Source organism: Colias philodice, chromosome 11, assembly GCF_061535455.1.
Source record: "Colias philodice isolate Cphi_HAF_F1 chromosome 11, ilColPhil1 Martin Lab GWU primary, whole genome shotgun sequence".
In the NCBI taxonomy this organism is placed as follows: domain Eukaryota; kingdom Metazoa; phylum Arthropoda; class Insecta; order Lepidoptera; family Pieridae; genus Colias; species Colias philodice.
In genome coordinates this window covers 5401591-5424115 of record NC_143096.1, presented here as the reverse complement: position 1 = coordinate 5424115, position 22525 = coordinate 5401591, and the positions used below count along the sequence as shown (strand labels likewise).

General features: G+C 31.8%; 2 protein-coding genes across 3 annotated transcripts in view; one reads left to right on the top strand and one right to left on the bottom strand.

The window, feature by feature from the left end:
- Positions 1-9303, bottom strand: part of LOC149484570 (uncharacterized) — a 36602-nt gene extending 27299 nt beyond the window's left edge. The window contains exon 1 of one of the 2 annotated variants that reach the window (XM_089700729.1): positions 9002-9303. The gene's annotated coding sequence lies outside the window, so the exon portion shown is untranslated. The remainder of the gene's footprint in view (positions 1-9001) is intronic. The other variant, XM_089700728.1, reaches the window with a different exon arrangement.
- A 3921-nt stretch (positions 9304-13224) lies between these two features.
- On the top strand, positions 13225-15077 carry LOC149484569 (uncharacterized). Its single transcript, XM_089700361.1, has one exon. The coding sequence runs from the start codon at positions 13449-13451 to the stop codon at positions 14253-14255; it is 807 nt and encodes a 268-aa protein (XP_089556487.1). The 5' UTR covers positions 13225-13448; the 3' UTR covers positions 14256-15077.
- Positions 15078-22525: the final 7448 nt, after the last annotated feature.

Genomic DNA, 22525 nt, shown 5'->3' with positions numbered 1-22525 from the left:
CAAAAATATGAATTAGGTTCATATATTAATTTGTTATAAAATAAGAAGAAACACATATGTTTTAGTGTAACTACGACTTCTCTATGTGTTCATGCTTAAATAAGATAAATACATAATGGTATGAAAACTATGCAATACATATAATATATGACGTATTCTATAAAAAATAAGTAAATATATATTTTCTCTTCTGCATATATTAGAATGAAGCAAATATTAAATAGAAAGTATCACCGTGCGTCATCTTCGTATATTTGATCAATTTCACCGAATTCCTGTTATATACATTATACATTTATTGAAAATGAAGTAATTTATTTATAAGCAAAATTAAAAAAAATCATTAACAAAAATTTTACATAGACTAATGCATTCTAATAAAAATATCAAATCAAGCATTTACAAGATGTTCAAAATTAAGGAAATCATGTAATTAAATATTCATGTTTGTGAACTGCGAGGAATGTAACCTTTTATAATAAAATAAATAAAAAGAAGATAGTGAATACCATCGATAGGAATGCACACGGTGATTTGCAAATCCGTGACAAGTTTTATTCGAATGATGGGCTTTTAGCTCTCAGCATACGTCACACGATAATCCCATTTGTGACAGGGGTATTGCGAAGGCGGCTAATTGTACAAGTGTCCGAATGATAAGTTATCAACATCACTCTGGTCACGATTTAGTTAGACCACTCGTAACTTTCTACATTACGAGCATCGAGTGACATTTGCGGACCTCGCCGTCATTTATTGTCCTCGTTCATTCACATATTGTGACCTTCTTAATAAGTCCGATAAGTCTAGATTGATAGAAAGATTACAAATAGGTAGGTACTGCGTCAAATATCAATACGAAATGTGGATTATTTATTATACCTGGGATACGAAATCATTGGAACGTTCTAGCACCTGCACATAGCGTTCGTGTTGAACGTAGTGATTGTAATTATTTTAATTTAGTAACGGTTTTTACGTTGAAATATGTTGAAGTATGCATTAGAACGGATATCATGTCACAGTTAGTAAACTTGTTGCACTTTGACCTTGCACGTACCACTTTCAAAATCCCGCATTCCGCACAGCTACGTTGTAGAGAATTCACGATCCATAGTTCTATTGTTCGGTAATTTAGCCTCACACATCGGAATTCCTGAATCACTAGCTCCTTAGTCCTTACCCTTTAACGGCGATTCATTATTCCACGACCTTTGCAAATACTCTTGAGAAACTGCTCTAGGACGTTCATGTTATGCAATTTATTGGAATTGTTGAGTGTAGTTATTTGATTTTTAAATAAACAAACCAATTAGTACTGGAACCAATTGGTGTTTAAAAATATCTATATTTGTTATTGTAATCATAAACCTCTCCATCATCAAACAATATTCGTACACACTCAAATATTATGAAGACATTTCAATGTAATTTCTGTCGCAGATATAAATGCTAAGTATTTTAACTCATTAATTGGCTATTATTATAGGCTGACAGTTTATATTCATGACTACCTTTTTTTTAAATAATAAAAACTATACGATATCATTTAGACCAACAATTCACATTAAGCAGACGTTCAACACATTAAGCAGTTTAATATTAGATACATATAATATGCAAATCGTTCACTACTTAATTTAACTATAAACTTCCCTCATGGTATGAAATAAGAAGGCATTGAAAATGTTTTCTTAATTAAATGTAACTTAGCTGCTTCGGGTAAAATGAACTCAATAAACTTTGAGAATCTAAAGGCTATTAAATTAACTTTTGGGGTTGCGGTAAGAATTTCTGGATTTAATAATACTCTTCGATTCGATTTTTAAACATGATAATCGTAACTAAAGTATTTTCTATTCACGATAAGCAGATGACTGTATACCTAAACACGACTAATTTAAGTACATTTATTATTTTCTCTTCAACTAGACAAGTTTGAAAACAAGTCGAGGAGACATCACGAGGTTAGCTTGCACACGCTTTTCCGACATTTGCGGGTCGTCGCCATCAAGTTTTTTATTAACAAATAATTAAATATGTTATATAAATAAATATATTGTACACATGTTCATCTTTTACGTCGTAACGGAGTGATCCGGAACGGAAAACGGAATAATAGTCGGAATTTTGAGAAGAGTCTATAAAGAGGCAATAACATATTTTATCACTTTAAATCTCAGCAGGCAAAACTCCAATAAATATTCATTAGGAAAATCATTGGCTGATTCTTGAAGGTATCGTGATACTTTCGGAAATATACAATCTTTTTCAATGTTCTTCTGAATATACGGATCTCTATTTAACACGTCGGAAATGTTTACTTATCGTGTTATTTGAAGTGAATTTCACTTCGAATTCAACCTAGCAAGGGCAATTATTAGCAGATATGAAACTAAACTTATAATTTGATCATTAATGTGCGAATTAGTATACTCAGAAATTCTTTGCACTGTTTCTTTAGAAATATAAAGTCATAAATTCTAAACTTCTTAGAAAATAAGCACACTACACGTTATAAAGTCTATAGTCAAGGCTAAAGGATATTCTCAGTTTTTTTTCTAACTTCAACTATGTTTCAACGGGACATTAAAACTAACGGGAACTATGATAAAAGTGTATCTTTAAGCATACTTTCAAACTGAAGTGCATTCTCTATTCCTCTACACAGCCCGATGGGACAAAATTTGAATATCTAAAGAAAAATCTGATATCCAAAGAAGAAACGACGAGCTTCACATACAAAAGAGCATTTAAGATTTATTATTACGTATTTAAAACACACGAAATATAACCTTTAAGTTGTGGTAAATGATGAGCTTTTTCTAGTAGACATTTAAAACACAGCCCAAGGCTATTAAATTTCTTTGGCATATTGAAATCAAGGAAAGACAACGAACCTTTGTGTGCAATGCTTACCTTATTGGAAAAAGTTATTTAATTTCACCTTGGACATCAACGAATGTAAAAAATAAAGCAAGTAGACTTCGTTCTTTAAATTTTCAGTCACATACCGATTTATGTAATACAGATAGTATATTATGCTGTGAAGTCAGGGCTTTACAAAGTTTACAAATATTACCTGACATGGCACAGATAACAAATTGTAGTGCATATACATGCACAGCCTATAAATTATTATATATTGCTATTTAAACTCGTATGCAAGGGGCACTGACCTGCATGCACATCTTGTGTCGCGTGAGAGCTCTCTGATTACATATCGTTTGTGATTAGGCTCATTTCTGACTATTAGCGCTATTATTTTGATGTAATCATTATTTTGTATGAAAATTACTCCTGTGGTAGGGTTTGCTATGTGTAACTTTTAATTACGTTTTCAATTCGCTATACATTTGGCAACGTCGTAATTATCCGCAGATTTGTTAGAAATTTGGTTACCGCGAAGTATGCAGTTTGACGTGTGCTTTTCGAATAAATTAATTATTAATTAATGAGGCATAAATTCCGAAGATTAATGAATTTGGTTTGGAACAGTGCAATGTGGAAGATTAATGTACGCAATAACTATTATAAAGTATATTTGTGAACCGAATAAAAACGGCGATGTTATATATATCTTGATAAAAACTTATTCGCTTTTGAGTTTTGTAGTTATTGTTATATGTTTAGATACATAATAGAGCTTTATTGTTACAATGTTGCGTTTGATAGCACACTCCAATGAATGTGAATAGGATATTATAGCTTAGCACAACCTTTTTTACACTGTAGGTAATATTGTAATTTCTTTTTAATGTGTAATATTGTATTCACAAAATATTTCCTGATAATGTATTAATGTTCCATTTTAATAAAAGTTTAAATAGTCGTGTAAATACGTAAGAACTCTTATTCTCACAGGCAGTCAGGTAAACGAGTTTGATAAAAACCTTGATATTATATTCAGTACCTGCGTAGTTACCGTGGGTGTATTATGAAATACACACGTGTTCGAAAGGACTTATCCCTTGATACTTCAGCAATTTAGAACGAGCCGTTTTTGCAAACAATTAGTAAATAGGTCAGTGTATATATTCACGTATGTTACGTTGCAATGTTGCTTCATTGCTTGCGTCAGACTGCACGCGGCGCATCGTACTGTAATGATGTCCACACATACCTTCGAACAACATTGGTCGTCGGCTCGTCTATTCGATGGTATGCTCTATGGTTTGGTATCTTTGGTAATGGAATATATCTATGATTGAGCAGCATCTTAAACCCAATTGAATTGAGTCTCATCTCATTCATGATAATAGGTGATAGGTCGACCTGTCTATTTTATGTTGTCTAAATGTTATGATTTAACAAGCGATACGATACTGATGAAATATAACTGACTTGAAAGAACTAGGTGAAAGAAAATGAGGATGGTTTTATATAAGGACTAATGCGGTAATGCCTACGTAATACATTAAAATTTAAAATCAATAAATTTAAATTGAAGTAATGTTTTAATTGTGCCAGATGAAAATGGGGATTTTCATTTTCATTTGGATAAAAGCTGGGTTATGTTCGGTATAAATTTAAAATTATATTATTTTATTGTCTTGTCTTTCTGCACGCTGTGTAGTGTGTACCCTGGGAAATCGACTTGTAAAGTACATAACACACTATTTTGTGTGAAAATTTAAGGTGGTGACTCAATTTTAATACATATACGAGAATGAACATATTATCTCTATATTTTACATCAGTGCTAGAGCCAAACACATATAACCACAATTCTTAACATCTATTTTGTATAAACAGTTATAAATTGAAGAATATTTCCACTTTAATGTATAAAAGTATTTTGTATTCTATCCATGTTCAGTATATTCTACTATCGTAGTCTTCCTACAATTGCGATTTACACGCCCCATCACATATTATATCAAAGTGTACAATCTACGTGCCGTTGACGAATATCTACGGAAGACGACTATCAAATAACTGTAAGTCGAGCACAACGTACAAGTGACCGACTTAAGATAATAAACTGAAATCTAATATCGCAAAGTCTTCAACACGAAATAATTAGACCTTAAGTTTGTGACACAGCTTAACGCACCGTCGCGTCGCGTCTTGTTTTACTCACAATGTTAAGATTTAATATTAAATTTGCAAAGAAGGAATAATATAGTTTGTATGTGCGTTACGTGACTATCTTACCTAGTTTTATTATTAATAAATTCATTAAAAAGAATTATATAACACAATTAACTTGTATTTTTACTCCAAAACATTTTCAACATCTAAAGAGAAAATAGCGGTAATAATATAGATTTATATTTGTACTTCCGTGATCTAGCGAACTTTTCTTAGAGTTCACCTTGAAGTGTGGCCAAAAATTTAAATCAACATCAATTTGCATAAAGTGCAGCCAAACCAATGACGTCAGCAAGCGCCCGTCCAAAAATGATAATTATTATAATAAAAAGTGTCTTTGATTACCACCGCCGGTAGTCATTGTGATATTTCGTTACGCCTCATTGCTAACGTCAAAGTGCACTTTGATTGCAGCGATTACAAATGTGAAGGTCGGAAATGTCAGTTGTCAGAAATAGCATCGGCGGGAACTCTATCAGAAGTAAAGTATGTGTCGTAATGATACTCAACTCAAATAAAGAAATAATACTTCACACGCGTTTATTTTTGGAAACAATATTGTGTGCGTTTTAAATGTGAAGCAACGAGGAGGTACTTATGGATTCTCCTGTCTTGGCAAACGCCCACACTTTCAACAACTGTCTTCTTCTTTTATGCACTAAGTTGGCAAACCTGTTCATAAAAAAACGCATAGAAAAATCCTACGTGTGAAAACGTTGTTTTAGAGTTTAAGTATTTATGTGTTCAATTTGAAAATTTAGTAGCATTTATCAGCTAAGACATGGAATTATACGTAACGTTGTTTAATATTTATCTCCGATACTAATTCATTCACTAATTCATATAGGTATAATAATTAATTTATTTGTATTATAAACTAGCGGTCCGCCCCGGCTTCGCCCGTGGTACATATTTACGTTTTCTCTACATAAGAACCATCCTCGTACTTCAAGGAATATAATAAAAAAAGAATTATCGAAATCGGTTCAGCCGTTCTCGAGTTATGCGCTTACCAACACATTTTGCGATTCATTTTTATATATAAGATAAGTATAAGCCTCATTGCTCGTAATGACTTGATTTCAACACTTCCTAAAGTAATAGCGTAAATTAATTTTGAGTGGCAATCATTTATCAATAATGTTATTATAAAACTTTTGCTACCGATTAGACAACAATGTCATTAACCCAATTAGCAAATATTTTTACGAGCTCACCAAGTCCATAAAATTTCATAATAATATCTGGTAATTGCCATGCATAATATTATAATGGCAGAAAACAAGTTAAAGTGTAATTTTTGAGATGTTTAGTGCAATTAAAGTAAGAAAGGGTGGAAAATATGGAAAATTGAAACATTGTTTTGGGTCGAGTTCAAGTGTTTGCAATTTTTTATCAAGGTCGAAGTTCAGATAATTGTAATTAGGTATTAATTGCATGACCTATATGACAAACACACGTGCTACCTATATACATATTATCTTAATGAACAGATATTTTGCTATATTTTTAGTTATGCATTTTAAATACGTCGATAAAAATAAATATACTCAATGTATATTTCAAAGAATAACATGTGGTCATGTATTTAACTATAATTTAAATAATCAATATTGTTTGAGCTAAGTTGGTTGATTTTCCAATCATTAGATAAATCTTTAAGGCGATGAACACGTCATAATGTTTACTATTGCATTTTAACAATAAGACATTTCACAGTTGACACTTTTTATTCATTCCACAATAATTTATATAAATACGAGGTTAGTAATCTTGTAAATCTATTTGGTAGATACGTACATTTCAAATGTATCATATTTTAGGTATTTTTAATATAACAGCAAATACTGTTGAAATTGAATTTTGAATTATATAAATGGACTTTAATTCTACAAAAGATCTATTCGGAGTAAGTACTTAATACATGCGCAATGTACAGTCCAATAAATTAAGTTCTTTACGGCTGTGTAAAGAATAAATTTCATTAGAATGTAACCCAAATGTTACTTGACATTTAGTACCGCAAGACGAATACATTATTAGCTATATATTATATACTAAAGATCATTCTAAGGGCGCTTGTGCACTACAAGGAATTTTACTGTCCGGCATTCCGATTTTTTACGGTCCGGTTCGGCATGAAAAAACCGATGAATTGCTTGTGCACCTGTCCGTCTTTACTCGGATCAGTGCGGTACAGTTCAAGGAAGTATGGCGGTATAATGCTATCATAAATGATTGTTTTCGCATTTTACAAGAAACGAGTAAAAATATAGAAGGTGAAATATTATATTACTTACTTCGTTAATATAATAAAAAGTAAAGTTCCGTAAGAGATTTAAAATGCGTGTTTCACTTATTTATTTTAATCGGTGACGAGGAGCTAATTAAGCTATTCCCACTTGAACTTTAACTTACCAACACTTACTTAGATAATAATTATAGGTCAATGCTTGGTCAATGTATATAAAATAACAATACCGACTTCTCAAATCTCATTGCCAACTAAAAGAAAGTAAAACAAGAGCTTGCTTTTAATTGGCATATGCAGTAAAAACAGTAAAATCCAAGCAAGTGGGCATTCGAAAACAATTATACCTACAGCGACTCGTAGACACAAAAAACCATCCGGAATAGGGAAAAGTAAAATGTCGGACAGTAAAATTACGTATAGTGCACAAGCTAGTATATAGATTAATGGCGTGCCATACCGGACCGTAAAAAATCGGAATGCCGGACCGTAAAATTCCTTGTAGTGGACAAACGCCCTTACAGTGTCAATGTATTGAATATTACTTCGTCCTGTGCATTGCAAATCAGATAGGGAAAGCAAAATGTCACGTATATGTAATTCGTGAGTAAAATATACAACCGGCGTTAATAAGTTTACTTTCGAGGTTTTCTATATTTGCATCCTTTGATCAGACGCATGCCGAGTGTACGATTAACCACATTTCTATGTAACTTTCAAATATCACGCTCCTCTGTCCATACACAATTCTTGGTCTAATTTATATCAAGTAAAAGTTGTTATGTACAAGTCACTCAATGCTTTCATGATATTGCTAAATAAAATATATGGGCAGTTATTAAAATGAGGCTGAGTTGTTGTGATTAAAATTTAAAATATATATTTCCATTAAATATGAATAATTGACTACTTGTCCACAGGAATGTTGTTATACTATTAATTAGTTATAAACAGTACGGTAATTAATCATACTTCGTTATAAGGTTTGATAAATATTTTTCCGTCGAACTACAAGGTCGTTGGAAATGCCAAAACATCTAAAAATGTTGGAATATATTATAAAAAATGATTATAATTTGAGAATCCTCAAAATAATAGTCCATACATAACATTTTTGAAAAAGACTAGCTGAGTAAATAAACTACCTACTGTGAGAGTTCATTAAAAAATACTGGTATATTTTCTGCGCGTCGCATTGAATCATTCAGGTAGGCTCTTTCAGCAATTGCGTTAAATAGATCAAGTCATACCTGCAGTGCTATCTCGTAACCGATTGCATGTATAACATAATAATAAGGTCCAGTAATATCTCGATGGTTGACTTCTACGTTCCCAAGGCGGTAACTCGTATCTACGATAACATAAACCAGTTCCGATGGTTCGATTGCAACTCCGTAATCACAGGTACCGAGTAGCCTGGTGACCAATTATTGGAAAACGGACTTCTACTTACGTCACTCTATTTGCAAAGCCTATAAGATACAACACCCGTTCGCAATCTCTCGGTCTATAAAGACCGCAGATTTTTTCTAAAACTATTGATATCAAACAAACTTTTATTAATATTTGTCTTAAAATATAAAGTGTCGTAAGCAGAATATTTTTTTGTTACTACTTAACTAATTCTATTTACTAAAAATAAAAAAAATAACTTACGTTCAAGTGAGCGTAACATCCAAAAGCGGCGATTATAGAACTATAAAATATTTAAATTCTCATTAACGTTAATATTCAACGTTAAGAAAAATTATGCACGGTATTCACAATGTGTATCCGATCCACAGGAAGTGAAGGTCACATAAAGAAATGGGTAAATATCACTCGTAACGATATATCGATTATCGAGAAAAAGGTCGATAGAGATACGTAATGCCGCGCGCTTAGAGTTGGCAAAACTGACGTACGGAGCGCGCAGGCGCCGCCAAGGTATTGTTAAAAGTTACTTTTACTTGCAAGACTCGTATACCTCTAGGCAGTTCGCTTGAGACCTCGTTCATTGCTTTGCGTCGTTGCTACTTTGCCACTGCGCGTATGAGAAAGAGAAAAATAGAATTTTCTCAATTTATCGCGCTAGTTTCATAAAACATTATCAAGAGTGTATACTTAAATATAAAGTATGGCTATTGGCTTCGGTTCATTGAAATTTTAGGCGAGTATTGCATTACTTCCTTGCGTGGTAAGTGAGGGTGAATGGACAATAAATCATTACAACATTTATGCAAAGTTTTTTACCTCCTCGCTCATTATGAAATGCAAATCAAATAAGTTGGCTACATTGTGCTATTTATACTTCTGAAGAATTATAGTTTCATATTGTACCTACTAAAGAGGATTTAATGTAATCATTTTACATTGCTATTAAAACTATGCCATCTTACTAAATTGAAGCGTGTGTTACAATTGTTGCAGTAATTTTAAAATAGACTTTTTTTTTAATAATATTAGACAATTTAAATTTTCGCTGCAATGTTTTTTATAGAAAGTTTAATATTGTCAAGGATCATTGCAAAATGGTTGAGCTATCCAGTAATTGACGTCGCCGTACAACGCTTATACTTATGCTTTTAGACTAGAGTAGATAATGTTTGAAACAAAAAAAAATCGCAGTCGGATGAAACCCATTAGAAAAGGAGGGGAATATGATAAAAATGTAAGGAAAAATAAATTACGGTCAATCCGAGTTCGGGAAGCGGGAGGGGGGAGCTTTTAAGAGAAAAAAATGGTTTCTCTCGATTTCCGACAAAACTACAAGTCCTATAGAAAAAAATTCAATGGCAAAGTTGTAGGTAATTAAAAGTTCTACAACTTTTGGATTCACAATTTTTTCACATAACCTCAACATTTAGGTGAAAAATTCAAAAAACCAAGTTTTTGGTCTTTTATTTTTATCTACTTCAAAATTTATTTTTTTTCTACGAAATTTGGTGGAAACTTACTTTATTATGTCCCAAATACACTGTAATTTATTTGATTGAAAATATTTATTTTTTCGCCTTATTTTGAATTAATACCAAAAAAACAACCTAATTTTCAATCGAAAAGTCACCCGTCAAAATATCAGCTCTTTTCAAAAACTTGGGGTGCCTTTTATTCATTGAAATCTCTACTTTCATATGGTGTAAAAAAAATAAACACCACCATAGTAAATGTTCTCAGGAAATGCATACAAACAGTGTGAAAATTAGCTTTTACTAAATCAGGCACACTTCTCGAACTACCTGAAATGTTTTTATCGACATCATTTTGCTTTTGAATATGCTGTAAAATATTAAACTTAGAACAGATAATTATTTTTCTTTTGAAATATTACCGAAAAGCCGATACAAGAGAAGATATAGAGTTCGAGAAGTGTGCCTGATTTAGTAAAAGCTCATTATCACACTGTTTGTATGCATTTCCTGAGAACATTTACTATAGTGGTGTTTGTTTTTTTTTACACCATATGAAAGTAGAGATTTCAATGAATAAAAGGCATCCCAAATTTTTGAAAAAAGCTGATATTTTGACGGGTGACTTTTCGATTGAAAATTAGGTTGTTTTTTTGGTATTAATTCAAAATAAGGCGAAAAAATAAATATTTTCAATCAAATAAATTACAGCGTATTTGGGACATAATAAAGTAAGTTTTCACCAAATTTCGTAGAAAAAAAATAAATTTTGAAGTAGATAAAAATAAAAGACCAAAAACTTGGTTTTTTGAATTTTTCACCTAAATTTTGAGGTTATGTGAAAAAATTGTGAATACAAAAGTTGTAGAACTTTTAATTACCTACAACTTTGCCATTGAACTTTTTTCTATAGGACTTGTAGTTTTGTCGGAAATCAGGAGAAACCATTTTTTTCTCTTAAAAGCTCCCCCCTCCCACTTCCCGAACTCGGATTGGCCGTAATTTATTTTTCCTTTTATTTTCATCATATTCCCCTCCTTTTCTAATGGGTTTCATCCGACTGCGATTTTTTTTATCTTTTCATTATTTTTAAAGGCTTCTACCCCAGTCTATTTAGTTTCAGCATGTTTCAGTTAAACCTTGAATCCTTAAATATAAGTAATTACTATAAAACACAAGTAAAACTGCAGTATTATTCTTATTGATATTCTAGAGTCGTAAGATGTAGAATTTTAGGCATATACTTCTACTTAATGATTTAATGAAAATTATTACATTATAATCAAGAATAGATTGTCTGGTCCAAAATTCTTAGCATTTGTATTATTATTTTTTTGTCTTTTTATGTGTCCAACCTAAGTAGCGTTATAAATGTCCAAAGTGATATTTATGAATTGTACAAGTAATACGATCTGGTTTAAACCTAAGGGTTAAGTTAATAATCTGAATCTTATGTTAGTCTGAAAGGTTTTTTTCTGTTGTATTATTACCTACAGTTACTAAGAATATTTTATTTAAGTAAAGTACAATACAATAACTAAGTTTTTTAATGTATTTGGTGGAAATTTATAGGTGAACTCTTGTAAAGGAGAATGCCCATGAAAGTATGGACCACAGTATAGTGTTGCGTCAATGCCAGAGGGGTTTTGGAGGGTTCTTCGATATTCAAAAGATTTTTAGCAATTGATTTTTTTGTGATAAAAACAGGGGTTTTCAAGATAATGAGAAAAATATGAAATAACCTCAAAATGTGTGGTTTAGGTAGCATTTTATCGTCCGAAGGTTATTTTTCGTTTAACATATTTAATCTATGCGTAGAGCTTATGCTTTCAGACAACTTGTTGTTTGAATCATTTTTTCACTACATATTCGAAGAAAGAAACAAATAAGAAATAACTGGTTACCTACAAAGCTATGTCATAATAATATTTTTTTTATATACATTTATATTATTTAACTTCACTGTCTATGTTAAAACAACCTACAGTGTATAAACAATACCTTAAAGAGTGATTTTAATATGTTAATTGATATTTTTGTAATTCAATGAAAACAATAACACACAATAAAACACTTAGCTATTTACCATAGTAAATGTAATAATAGTAACCGCTTTGTTACCGATGTAAGCGGTAATGGATACTAAATCTATGGTAACGGATCTAAACAATTACATGTCTTATTAGATTTTACAAAACATTCCCTGTTCAAAATATATTTTCCGATGGTAAGAGGGCCTCTAAATTGCCGAGATTTTTTTTAATAGTACCTATTGTTATCTTGATGCATGAGAAAAATCTGTACCAAAAATGTAAAAGGTAATGGACACTAAATCTATAATAACGGATCTAAACAATTACATGTCTTATTAGATTTTATAAAACATTCCCTGTCCAAAACATATTTTCCGATGGTAAGAAGGCTTCTAAATTGCCGAGATTTTTTTTAATAGTATTATTATCTTGATGCATGAGAAAAACCAGACCAAAAATGGGCATTCTCCTTTGCAAACATTTTTATATATTTTTTGATACGAATTTTCTAACATAATTGACGTTTGACCTGTAACTTATGATAAAAATATTTTATGAGTTCAGTAGTGGCACAGTTAGTAGCTAATGCTAGTAGTTGGGAAAGCATATTTTAGGGTAAACATAAAAATGTTTTGTCATAGTCTTTTAAAGCTTTGTAGAGCTCGTTTGAATATACAAATAAGGGAATGTTATAATACATTAAAAGAGGCTTAAATATAAGTTATTATCTTACAAGGCAAACTCCTGTAGGTGCTGTGCTGACGCAGGATTTTCGGTCGCGTCGCACAGTCACATAGCGTCGCTCCCCAGTTGTCCCGTAACTCTCGCCACCGACCCACGTATTGTAGTAATAAATTAATATAGTATATTTTTGTGTAATTTAGAAGAAATATAAAATTTAATTGGCCGCTATCTTTAATTTCATCTCCCTACACACAGCTACACTAAATTGGTGACCCCGACGTGATTATATATACCGACGTGATCTCGACGACAGCTGTATCGACGTAATATTATATCGACGTGAGTGTGTAGTAGGGAGAATAAATATTCAAAATTAATATATAATAATTATATATACGGACAACTCAAGAAGAAACTACAGGGCGGTGGCAGCGGTAAAATTTAAATAAATAAAATTTAATAACACATAAAATCTACATATAAAAATTTAATATCACCATGGAACCCGTTAAAGAAGAATTTGCAAGTTTATCGTCAATCTCCATTACGTCCCGCATCCCAGATTTTTGGAAGAAATCGCCGAAAATATGGTTTATTCAAACGGAAGCAGTTTTATCGCCACAGAAAATGTCAGATGAAGCCAAATACCAAATAGTAATTTCTAAATTAACACCAGAAGTAATCGAACAAGTCACAGACATTTTGATTAGCCCGCCGGAGACCGGAAAATACGAAAAATTAAAAAGAAGATTATTACAAATTTTTGAAGAATCGGAAGATAGACAAATAAAAAAATTAATCGGCGAAATGGAATTGGGTGATCAAAAACCGTCACAATTAATGAGGAAAATGCAAGATTTGGCGCGTGGACGAGTAACAACAGAAACACTTCTAGTTTTATGGCAAAATTTATTACCGCCGGCAATAAGAGCTGTGTTAGCCGTTTCCGAGAGTAAAAGTGAAGATATTTTGGCATCAATTGCAGATAAAGTTATGGAGAGTATGACACCCTTAAACTCGGTATCAGCAGTTCAACAGTCCAGTTTAAGCAACAGCCCAGAAAATAATTTGATTGGTGAGATAGAAAAATTAAGTAATCGACTGAGAAGATTGGAAACAAGAAATAATACACAAAATTTTAGAACGAGGTCACGATCCAGGTCAAGAGGTAGATTTCAACATAATCAAAGGCATAATCCCAATTGGCTTTGTAAATACCATTACAAATATAAAAACAAAGCGACGAAATGTGTGAAACCGTGCAACTGGAAACCTAGTCAGCGTGAGAGACCAGCGGAAAACTAGCATCGGTGCAGCCAGCGACGGGTGCCTGCGACCGAGTCTACATAAATAACCGTCTCAGTGTTTTGGACAGAAATTCAGGACTAAACTTTTTAGTTGATAGTGGTGCAAATGTGTCCGTCATCCCGCGTAGTGTGGTGTATGGTAAGGTTTATGCAGAAGGTAATAAATATAAATTATTTGCTGCTAATGGAACGGAAATTAAAACATATGGTATTCATTTTTTGTCTCTAGATTTGGGTCTGAGACGACCGTTCCGTTGGATTTTTATATTAGCGGATGTAAAGCAACCAATTATTGGTGCGGATTTCTTAGCTAATCATAAATTATTAATTGATTTAAACGGACGTAGATTGATTGATCAAGTAACTAATTTGAGTACTAAGGGAAATATCTCAAATTCTACTGTGCCCACTTTAAAAACTATTATGGAATGTCCATATTCCGATTTATTGAATAAATTCCCTGATTTAACTAAACCTATTTCTTACAAAGAGACGCCAAAACACGATGTTTGTCACTATATCGAGACGACAGGACCGCCGGTGCATGCGAGAGCGAGGCAGCTTCCTCCTGACAGGTACGTAAAGGCTAAAAATGAATTTATTGTTATGCAAGAGTTAGGGATTTGTAGACCGAGTAGTAGTTCTTGGGCAAGTCCACTACATATAGTTCCTAAAAAGGATGGTAATATTAGGCCTTGCGGTGATTATAGACGTTTAAATGCAATTACGAAGCCAGATCGTTATCCAGTACCACGTTTACATGATTTTACATATATTTTGGGTAATAAGAAAATTTTCTCTAAATTAGATATTAATAGAGCCTATAATTCTGTACCGGTTGCAGAAAATGACATAAAAAAGACAGCAGTTATTACACCTTTTGGTTTATTTGAATTTATGCGTATGCCGTTTGGTTTGCGAAATGCTGCGCAAACTTTCCAACGTTTCATGCAAGAAACAGTTTTAAAAGGTTTAGATTTCTTATTTATTTTTATCGATGACGTCATTATCAGTTCAGAATCAGAAATTCAGCATAGAGAACATTTAGAGCAAGTTTTTGAACGTTTTAATCAATTCGGTATAACTATCAATTTTTCTAAATGTAGTTTTGGTCAGCAAAAATTAGAGTTTTTAGGTTATGAAGTTTCTACCGAGGGCATTAAGCCGCTCGAAGACAAGGTTAAAGCAATTTTAGATTTTCCTAAGCCTAGTACTATAGAAGAACTTAGAAGATTTTTAGGCATGTTAAATTTTTATAGATCTCATATTCCTCACTCGGCTGAACATCAGTCAGAGTTAAATAAATATCTTGGTAGTGCGAAACGGAAAGATAAAAGTAAAATTAATTGGAATAAATTAGCAGAGCAAAATTTTGAACAATGTAAGATAGATTTGAAAAATGCAGTTTTGTTGACATATCCTTCCTTAGATTCTCCATTGTCTCTTATGACTGACGCTTCAGATACGTGTATAGGTGCAGTTTTACAACAAAAAATTAACAATATTTGGCAACCTTTAGGATATTTTTCACGTAAACTTACGGAAGCTCAGCGTAAATACAGTACCTATGATAGAGAATTATTAGCAATATATTTATCAATAATTCATTTTCGCAACATGGTTGAAGGCCGCGAATTAATAGTTTATACAGATCATAAACCACTTTGTTTTGCATTTAGTAAAATAGGTACAAATAGGGAAACTGCTCGAAGAACTAGGCAAATTATGTTTATTAGTGAGTTTTGTACAGATATTCGTCATGTAACAGGTAGGGAAAATATAGTCGCTGACACGTTATCGAGAATTGAAACAATAACATGTCCCACCGTGTTAGATTTCGCAGAACTCGCCCAAGCGCAGGAAACGGATGAACAACTTGCAGAAATGCGACACCGGTCAAACGCAAACAGTCAATTTACACTTAAGCGTGTTGCAATGTTCGATTGTAATAAACAAATTTATTGTGAAACATCCACAGATAGAATTCGACCATATTTACCTAAACAATTTCGACGTTTAGCTTTTGAGGCTGTGCATAATTTAAGTCACCCGGGTATTAGAGCCACAAAAAAATTAGTAACTGATAGATATTTTTGGCCAGAAATGAATAAGGATATAGGAATTTGGTCTAAAACGTGTATTAAGTGCCAAAGAGCTAAAGTCTCAAAACATACTGTATCCGATTTAGGAAGTTTTCAAGGCACGAGCCGTTTTGAGCATATACATATTGATCTTGTAGGGCCATTGCCAATTTCATCAGAAGGGTTTAGATATTGTCTAACAATCATAGACAGGTACACCAAGTGGCCCGAGGCTTTTCCATTAAAAGAAATTACTGCGGAGACTGTGGCAAAGGTGTTGTATGAGGGTTGGATTTGTAGGTTCGGTTGTCCCCTTAGGCTCACAAGTGACCAAGGTCGACAATTCGAAAGTAATTTATTTAAGCAACTTATGTTATTAATGGGAATACAAAAGTTGCGGACCACCCCATATCATCCACAGAGCAACGGTGCAGTAGAGCGTTGGCATAGAACTTTAAAAGCAGCGCTTATGGCTCGTTTAAATTGTAATTCTTGGGTTGATGAGCTAGCAACAGTATTGTTAGGGTTACGCACAACTGTTAAATTAGACACAGGCGTAACTGCAGCTCAAATGATTTATGGTAGTAATATAAGGCTACCTGGTGATTTTTATGACACAAGTAATATAAAACCGTGTGACGAACATAGTTATGTTGATAAATTGAGGTCGATTATACACAGTATGAAACCTGTATCTAGAATTAATAAATTACCGTGTAAAATGTTCATACATAAAGATTTAATTGATTGCGAATATGTATTTTTAAGAAATGACACCGTACGGAAACCGTTACAACCGCCGTATGATGGGCCATATCGTGTCATTAGTAGAAAGGATAAAACTTTTAAAATTCAATTAACGGACAGACAACTTAACGTTTCAATAGATAGGTTAAAACCTGCATACGTTTTACCTGATGATAATAATATTGTGACTAAGTTCACCGGTAAGTCTGTTAATATGAGTGATAATAAAATTAATGATTCGCTACATACAAAAAAGGTAATTAAAAAGGTAACGTTTGAAACAGACAAATCCAGCTGTAAAAATTATGTTACACGATCAGGGCGAATACGAAAAACGCCAAGTAAATTTATGTTTTAATCATGTACATAGCCATTGTTATTACAATTCATGCAAAATTGCAAATTGTATGTTGTTGTTTTAGGTCACGTAATTCTTTGAATTTAAAGAATGGTCATATTGAAATATTTTATTCAACATTTTTATTTTCAAACTATATACAACTAAATATATACATTTTATACAATTATTTTTCTTTATACATTATTTTACAATTTTACTATGGGATTAAATCAAACCAAGGAAAGTGTTGTCATTAACGAAAGTATTTCCAATGTTTCAAAGCTGGAAAATAAAATTAATATATTTGGAATCATAATAATTTTCATTGCAGTTGTATTAACTATTTTTGTTTGTTGTGTTTTGAAACAACAGTGTATTAAAGTTGCTAGTAATTGGTTTAAAAAAGAAGTTATGAGTACGACTAGCTTATCTGTTCCTGAAATCAAGGTGGAAAGACCACGAGAATTAAGTAAAGTTGTGTATTAACAAATATGTAAGTTGTATTTCTTGTGTGTTATAAAATTTTAATGATGACGTTTCATACATTGCATTGTTATGGTATCGTCATAGTGTAAGAGACGGGAACAATTTTAATTATATTTTCGTATATGATTTTATTTGCATGTTAATGTACTAGGTACATGATACCTTAATATTATACATTGCGTATTTTTTATTAATAATGTTATTTTACATTATAATGTTTGTGTGTATGTAATGTTATATTGTTCGATCGTAGGACTTTATTAGATTGTATTGTTGGCAAATGGCCGCAATGATGCCAAGAGAGGACATCATAACGTTACATCAAACACCATGGCTGCAGACTATAGTAATTTTTTATATTATGTTAAGTATATTTTTTAAAATAAATGTTCGTGTGTTTATAAAAATGTTTCACCGACTCTTGAACTAATCTTGTATTATGTTTCACATTGTTATCTTTTGTCTGTCAGCAGAATTGTTAGGGTTCGTTGTGCGAGTTAGTAATATAAATAAAGATAATTTAATTTGATTTTGTTTAAAAATGTTCCACATTTTTTTTGAAAAGGGGGGAATATTGTAGGTGCTGTGCTGACGCAGGATTTTCGGTCGCGTCGCACAGTCACATAGCGTCGCTCCCCAGTTGTCCCGTAACTCTCGCCACCGACCCACGTATTGTAGTAATAAATTAATATAGTATATTTTTGTGTAATTTAGAAGAAATATAAAATTTAATTGGCCGCTATCTTTAATTTCATCTCCCTACACACAGCTACACTAAACTCCTTTCATGGAATCAGTAATATTAATTATAAATATATATTATCTCCAGTAAGGTTTAATACATTATTTTTAATACCTTTTTGAAGGTATTGGAGATAATACATATGTCTCTATGTGTACGCTAAACTATTATTATTTACCATACACAATATACAGTTAATTAACGAAGACTTCAACAGTTAGGCATACGTACTCGAAACTCACTCTATCCCAGTTTTTCTGTTTGTTGTTATTCTTTTTTATTATATTAATAATATAATATAATAAGGGATAAGTCTCTCATATTATACTCTTCTCTATCACCTGCCAAGTACATGCATACTACTCATACTGAATCACTAAAGAATTCTGATTTCCAAATACATTTCATATAGCACGCAGTAAAATTGATATATTATGCTGTTTGATCTAAAGTTCAAGTATATTACTATGGGTCAAACATATTAAGTTCAAAGATCGAAATCTTAATTGCAGTAATAATCATGAATACACTATAAAATAACGCCTCATTACTATAAAAAATCATCTATATTACATTAGGCAGTGAAGGAATTATATCGATGTATAAATATTTTTTAGAACATCAAGGCAATGAAGACGATTAATCTTATTTAGAAACAGCAATAAGTATTATATATAATTGTTGGTAGATATATAAGTCAAGGCCTCGCTGTGACATTTTTACGAATTTTCAAATATAATTCTATATAAATTATACGCAAAAGTAGATTAATGTGTTCCTTATTAATACATTTTCATAATTAATTGCCTACTATGATTAATATAATATAATGTTTTAAAGGAACTCTTTTGCGTTGTTTCGGATTCAAGATGCATCAAAGCTTTTCTTTCTAGTATATGTTGTTTTCTTTATTTTAAATTGAAGTTAAAAAATTGTAAAGAAAAAGAAAGAAAGATGCAGATATTGTGATTTTTTCAGCTCAATTTCAGATTTCAGATTACACTGTGGGATCAAATATAAACTAAATTTATATTTGAACTCTCTGACATAGATCTCTTATTTAAATAATGTAATCTCTGTCAGAGAAGGGTTAATTAGACTATAAATAATTACAGGTTATTGTGTTGCCTACATTTCATTTATTGAGACGCTGATGGTGACTGGTAATTACAGCCAACGGTCAAGTGCCATGTAGAAATAATAAATCATTATAATACGATTTGACAACACTGTTTACGCTCTGTTTCATTTAAAATATTTGATTGTAATACTTAAGGCGTCAGAGTGTATCTACGTGTAAATAATTAATACTTTTGGTACACATCGAGCGAATTATTCGCTTTATTCGAAATAATTTTGATGTATCTACGTTAATAAATATTCAATAAAAGAAATTGCTCTCAATTTTTCAGGGCTTCAACCGTGACATTATTTTCCATGTGTGAACGAGTTGTTCGATTTTTATTGTTATATTCATATGAATATTGGCAATTTAAATGTAACCGGAGATCGAAAAAACTTGAAACCGGCTAAATCTTATTATATTCTGTTCGTCAAGGTCGATGGGCTTAAGTTTCTTTCAATATGCTAATAAACATTGTTTTTAATATTAGATCATTATTTTCGACTTAATTCGTATAGTGTAACATTTTATTATTTTTTAATAGGTAGGTTGTGGATAGTGTGTAATGCCTCCTTGAAAATGTTCCTCGGACATTGTCGTACAATATAAAAAAAAAACAGATGATTATAAACCCGTAAAATAATTATGTGATGATTAAGCATATGAAAGTATATTTATATTAATAGGAAAAACTAGCTGGACGTTGAAACATGGCGCAAAAATAAACGTACTTATTAAATAATACAGAACAAATACAAACTTGTGTTCAATAGTTCACGTAACAATTCATAATCATGACAATGGAACAAACATGGGTAACAATCCAAAATGGCTCTCAATGATTTGAGAGTTATTTATCATCATAGGGATAATTGTAAGGGAAATGCATCAGCAAAAATGTCGAGTCCAATTTGCTATTTAATTTGAATACCAACACAATTTATCTAGGTATATAATTAAAGATAACTTCTACTTTCCGAAAATAAATAAGGACGTAAGAGACGAATAAATATTTTTATTTGAAATCTATGAGTGTGAATAATATTTTAAACTGTGGCGCCTTATATTCAAAGTAAACCTTTCATTTGTCCTTTAGGTCCTATTCCAAGAAGAAATAAAAAATATCGTCCGAATAAACTTATAAAGTCCTCAAAATGTATTTTATGTCCTTTAACTATAAAAAACTTATAAAAAATTATATGAATACTAGAGGTCCGCCCCGGCTTCGCCCGTGGTACATATTTCGCAATAAAAGGTAGCCTATGTCCTTTCTCGGGAATCAAAATATCTCCATACCAAATTTCATGCAAATTGGTTCAGTAGAATAGGCGTGATTGAGTAACAGACAGACAGACAGAGTTACTTTCGCATTTATAATATTAAGTATGGATATAAATTAATGTCGATACTCCAGTAATATTGATAAAAGCGCCATCTATGAAATGTAGCCGATATAATTTTACTTATTCTGACTTGATGCTCTGATGACTTCTGATGGAGTCTGTAGCTCTTATACACTTGCTAAGAAAATTCATGTAGATGTCGTTAAGATTAAGGTAATTTGCACATTTAAAAAATTACTAAAGTTATTATCGACGAACGGATTGTTTCGCTCTTTTTTGGTTATTTATATTTTAAAATATTAACCGAATGTCAATTGATGCACTATATTAGTAAAAATAACTTCTTTCATTATTCGATTATATCCAAATCCAATATTGCAAATACCATTGTTAATTAAATAACATGATACATAATTTAATATGTAAAAGACGATACTTTTAAATTGAAGACAGCATTGTTTCGTATATTGGTATGTGTGTTGATTCCTGTAGATATTTGCCAACTTACAAATTAATTTATAAATAAATAATTAAAAAAAAAAAACTTAACCATAGTTGCATAACTTCAGTGTAACAGTCTATGCACCCCCCAACTCCGAAAAATTTTCCCATTGACTCGCAAATTCTGCATTCTATTCATTGTCCACGTGTTGTCCGATTCAGAACCGATGCAATATTTCAGTCTAAAGGATTTGTTGTAGTGGGAATTTCTCGAAAATCCCCTTCAATTTTATTACATTTGTACCTTTTTATCATAACACATACTTTAATTTTTGCATGAACCATCTAAATGTACGTACCATACGAAACGCATGAGCTATCGATCTTCATGTCAAAAGCAGTTGGTAGAAAAATTTGTATTAAACTTCCAAGCAGAAAACGACGCAAAACAAAGTTGTTCTCGTATGTGTTAAACAAACTGAATACTTTACGGTTGTTATCGAAGTTCCCCCATCTCAAGAATTAGGTACCTAAGTCAGCTTCTATTCTATGGTTGTTTATATTATATCGTGTGATTGGCCCACAACAGTGAGGTAATAATTATTGCAAAGAAATTCGTAGTTAAATGATGATTAGTAAAAGTTAAATGATAAATAATCATAATGGGTTTCACTTTAAAAATACCAGCCATATTCACTTGATAGGGTAAACCGCAGCTCAAAGAATGTAAAGATTGCTTTGGTCGTTACGTTTAATAGCGTTATGAAGAAAATCAAAATGTGCAGGCAGATATTACAACCGCATGAAATAAGTCTCACCAAAAACGAATATCTCCAAAAAAAACAGAACTTTTTATTTTTAACAAATTCTTCAAGTATTTCTGTTTAATGTTAGAGTTTTCTGTTTACTTGCAAGGAGAATCTAAATGTAAAGTAATCAAATGGAGAGTTGCAATTTGTAGCTGT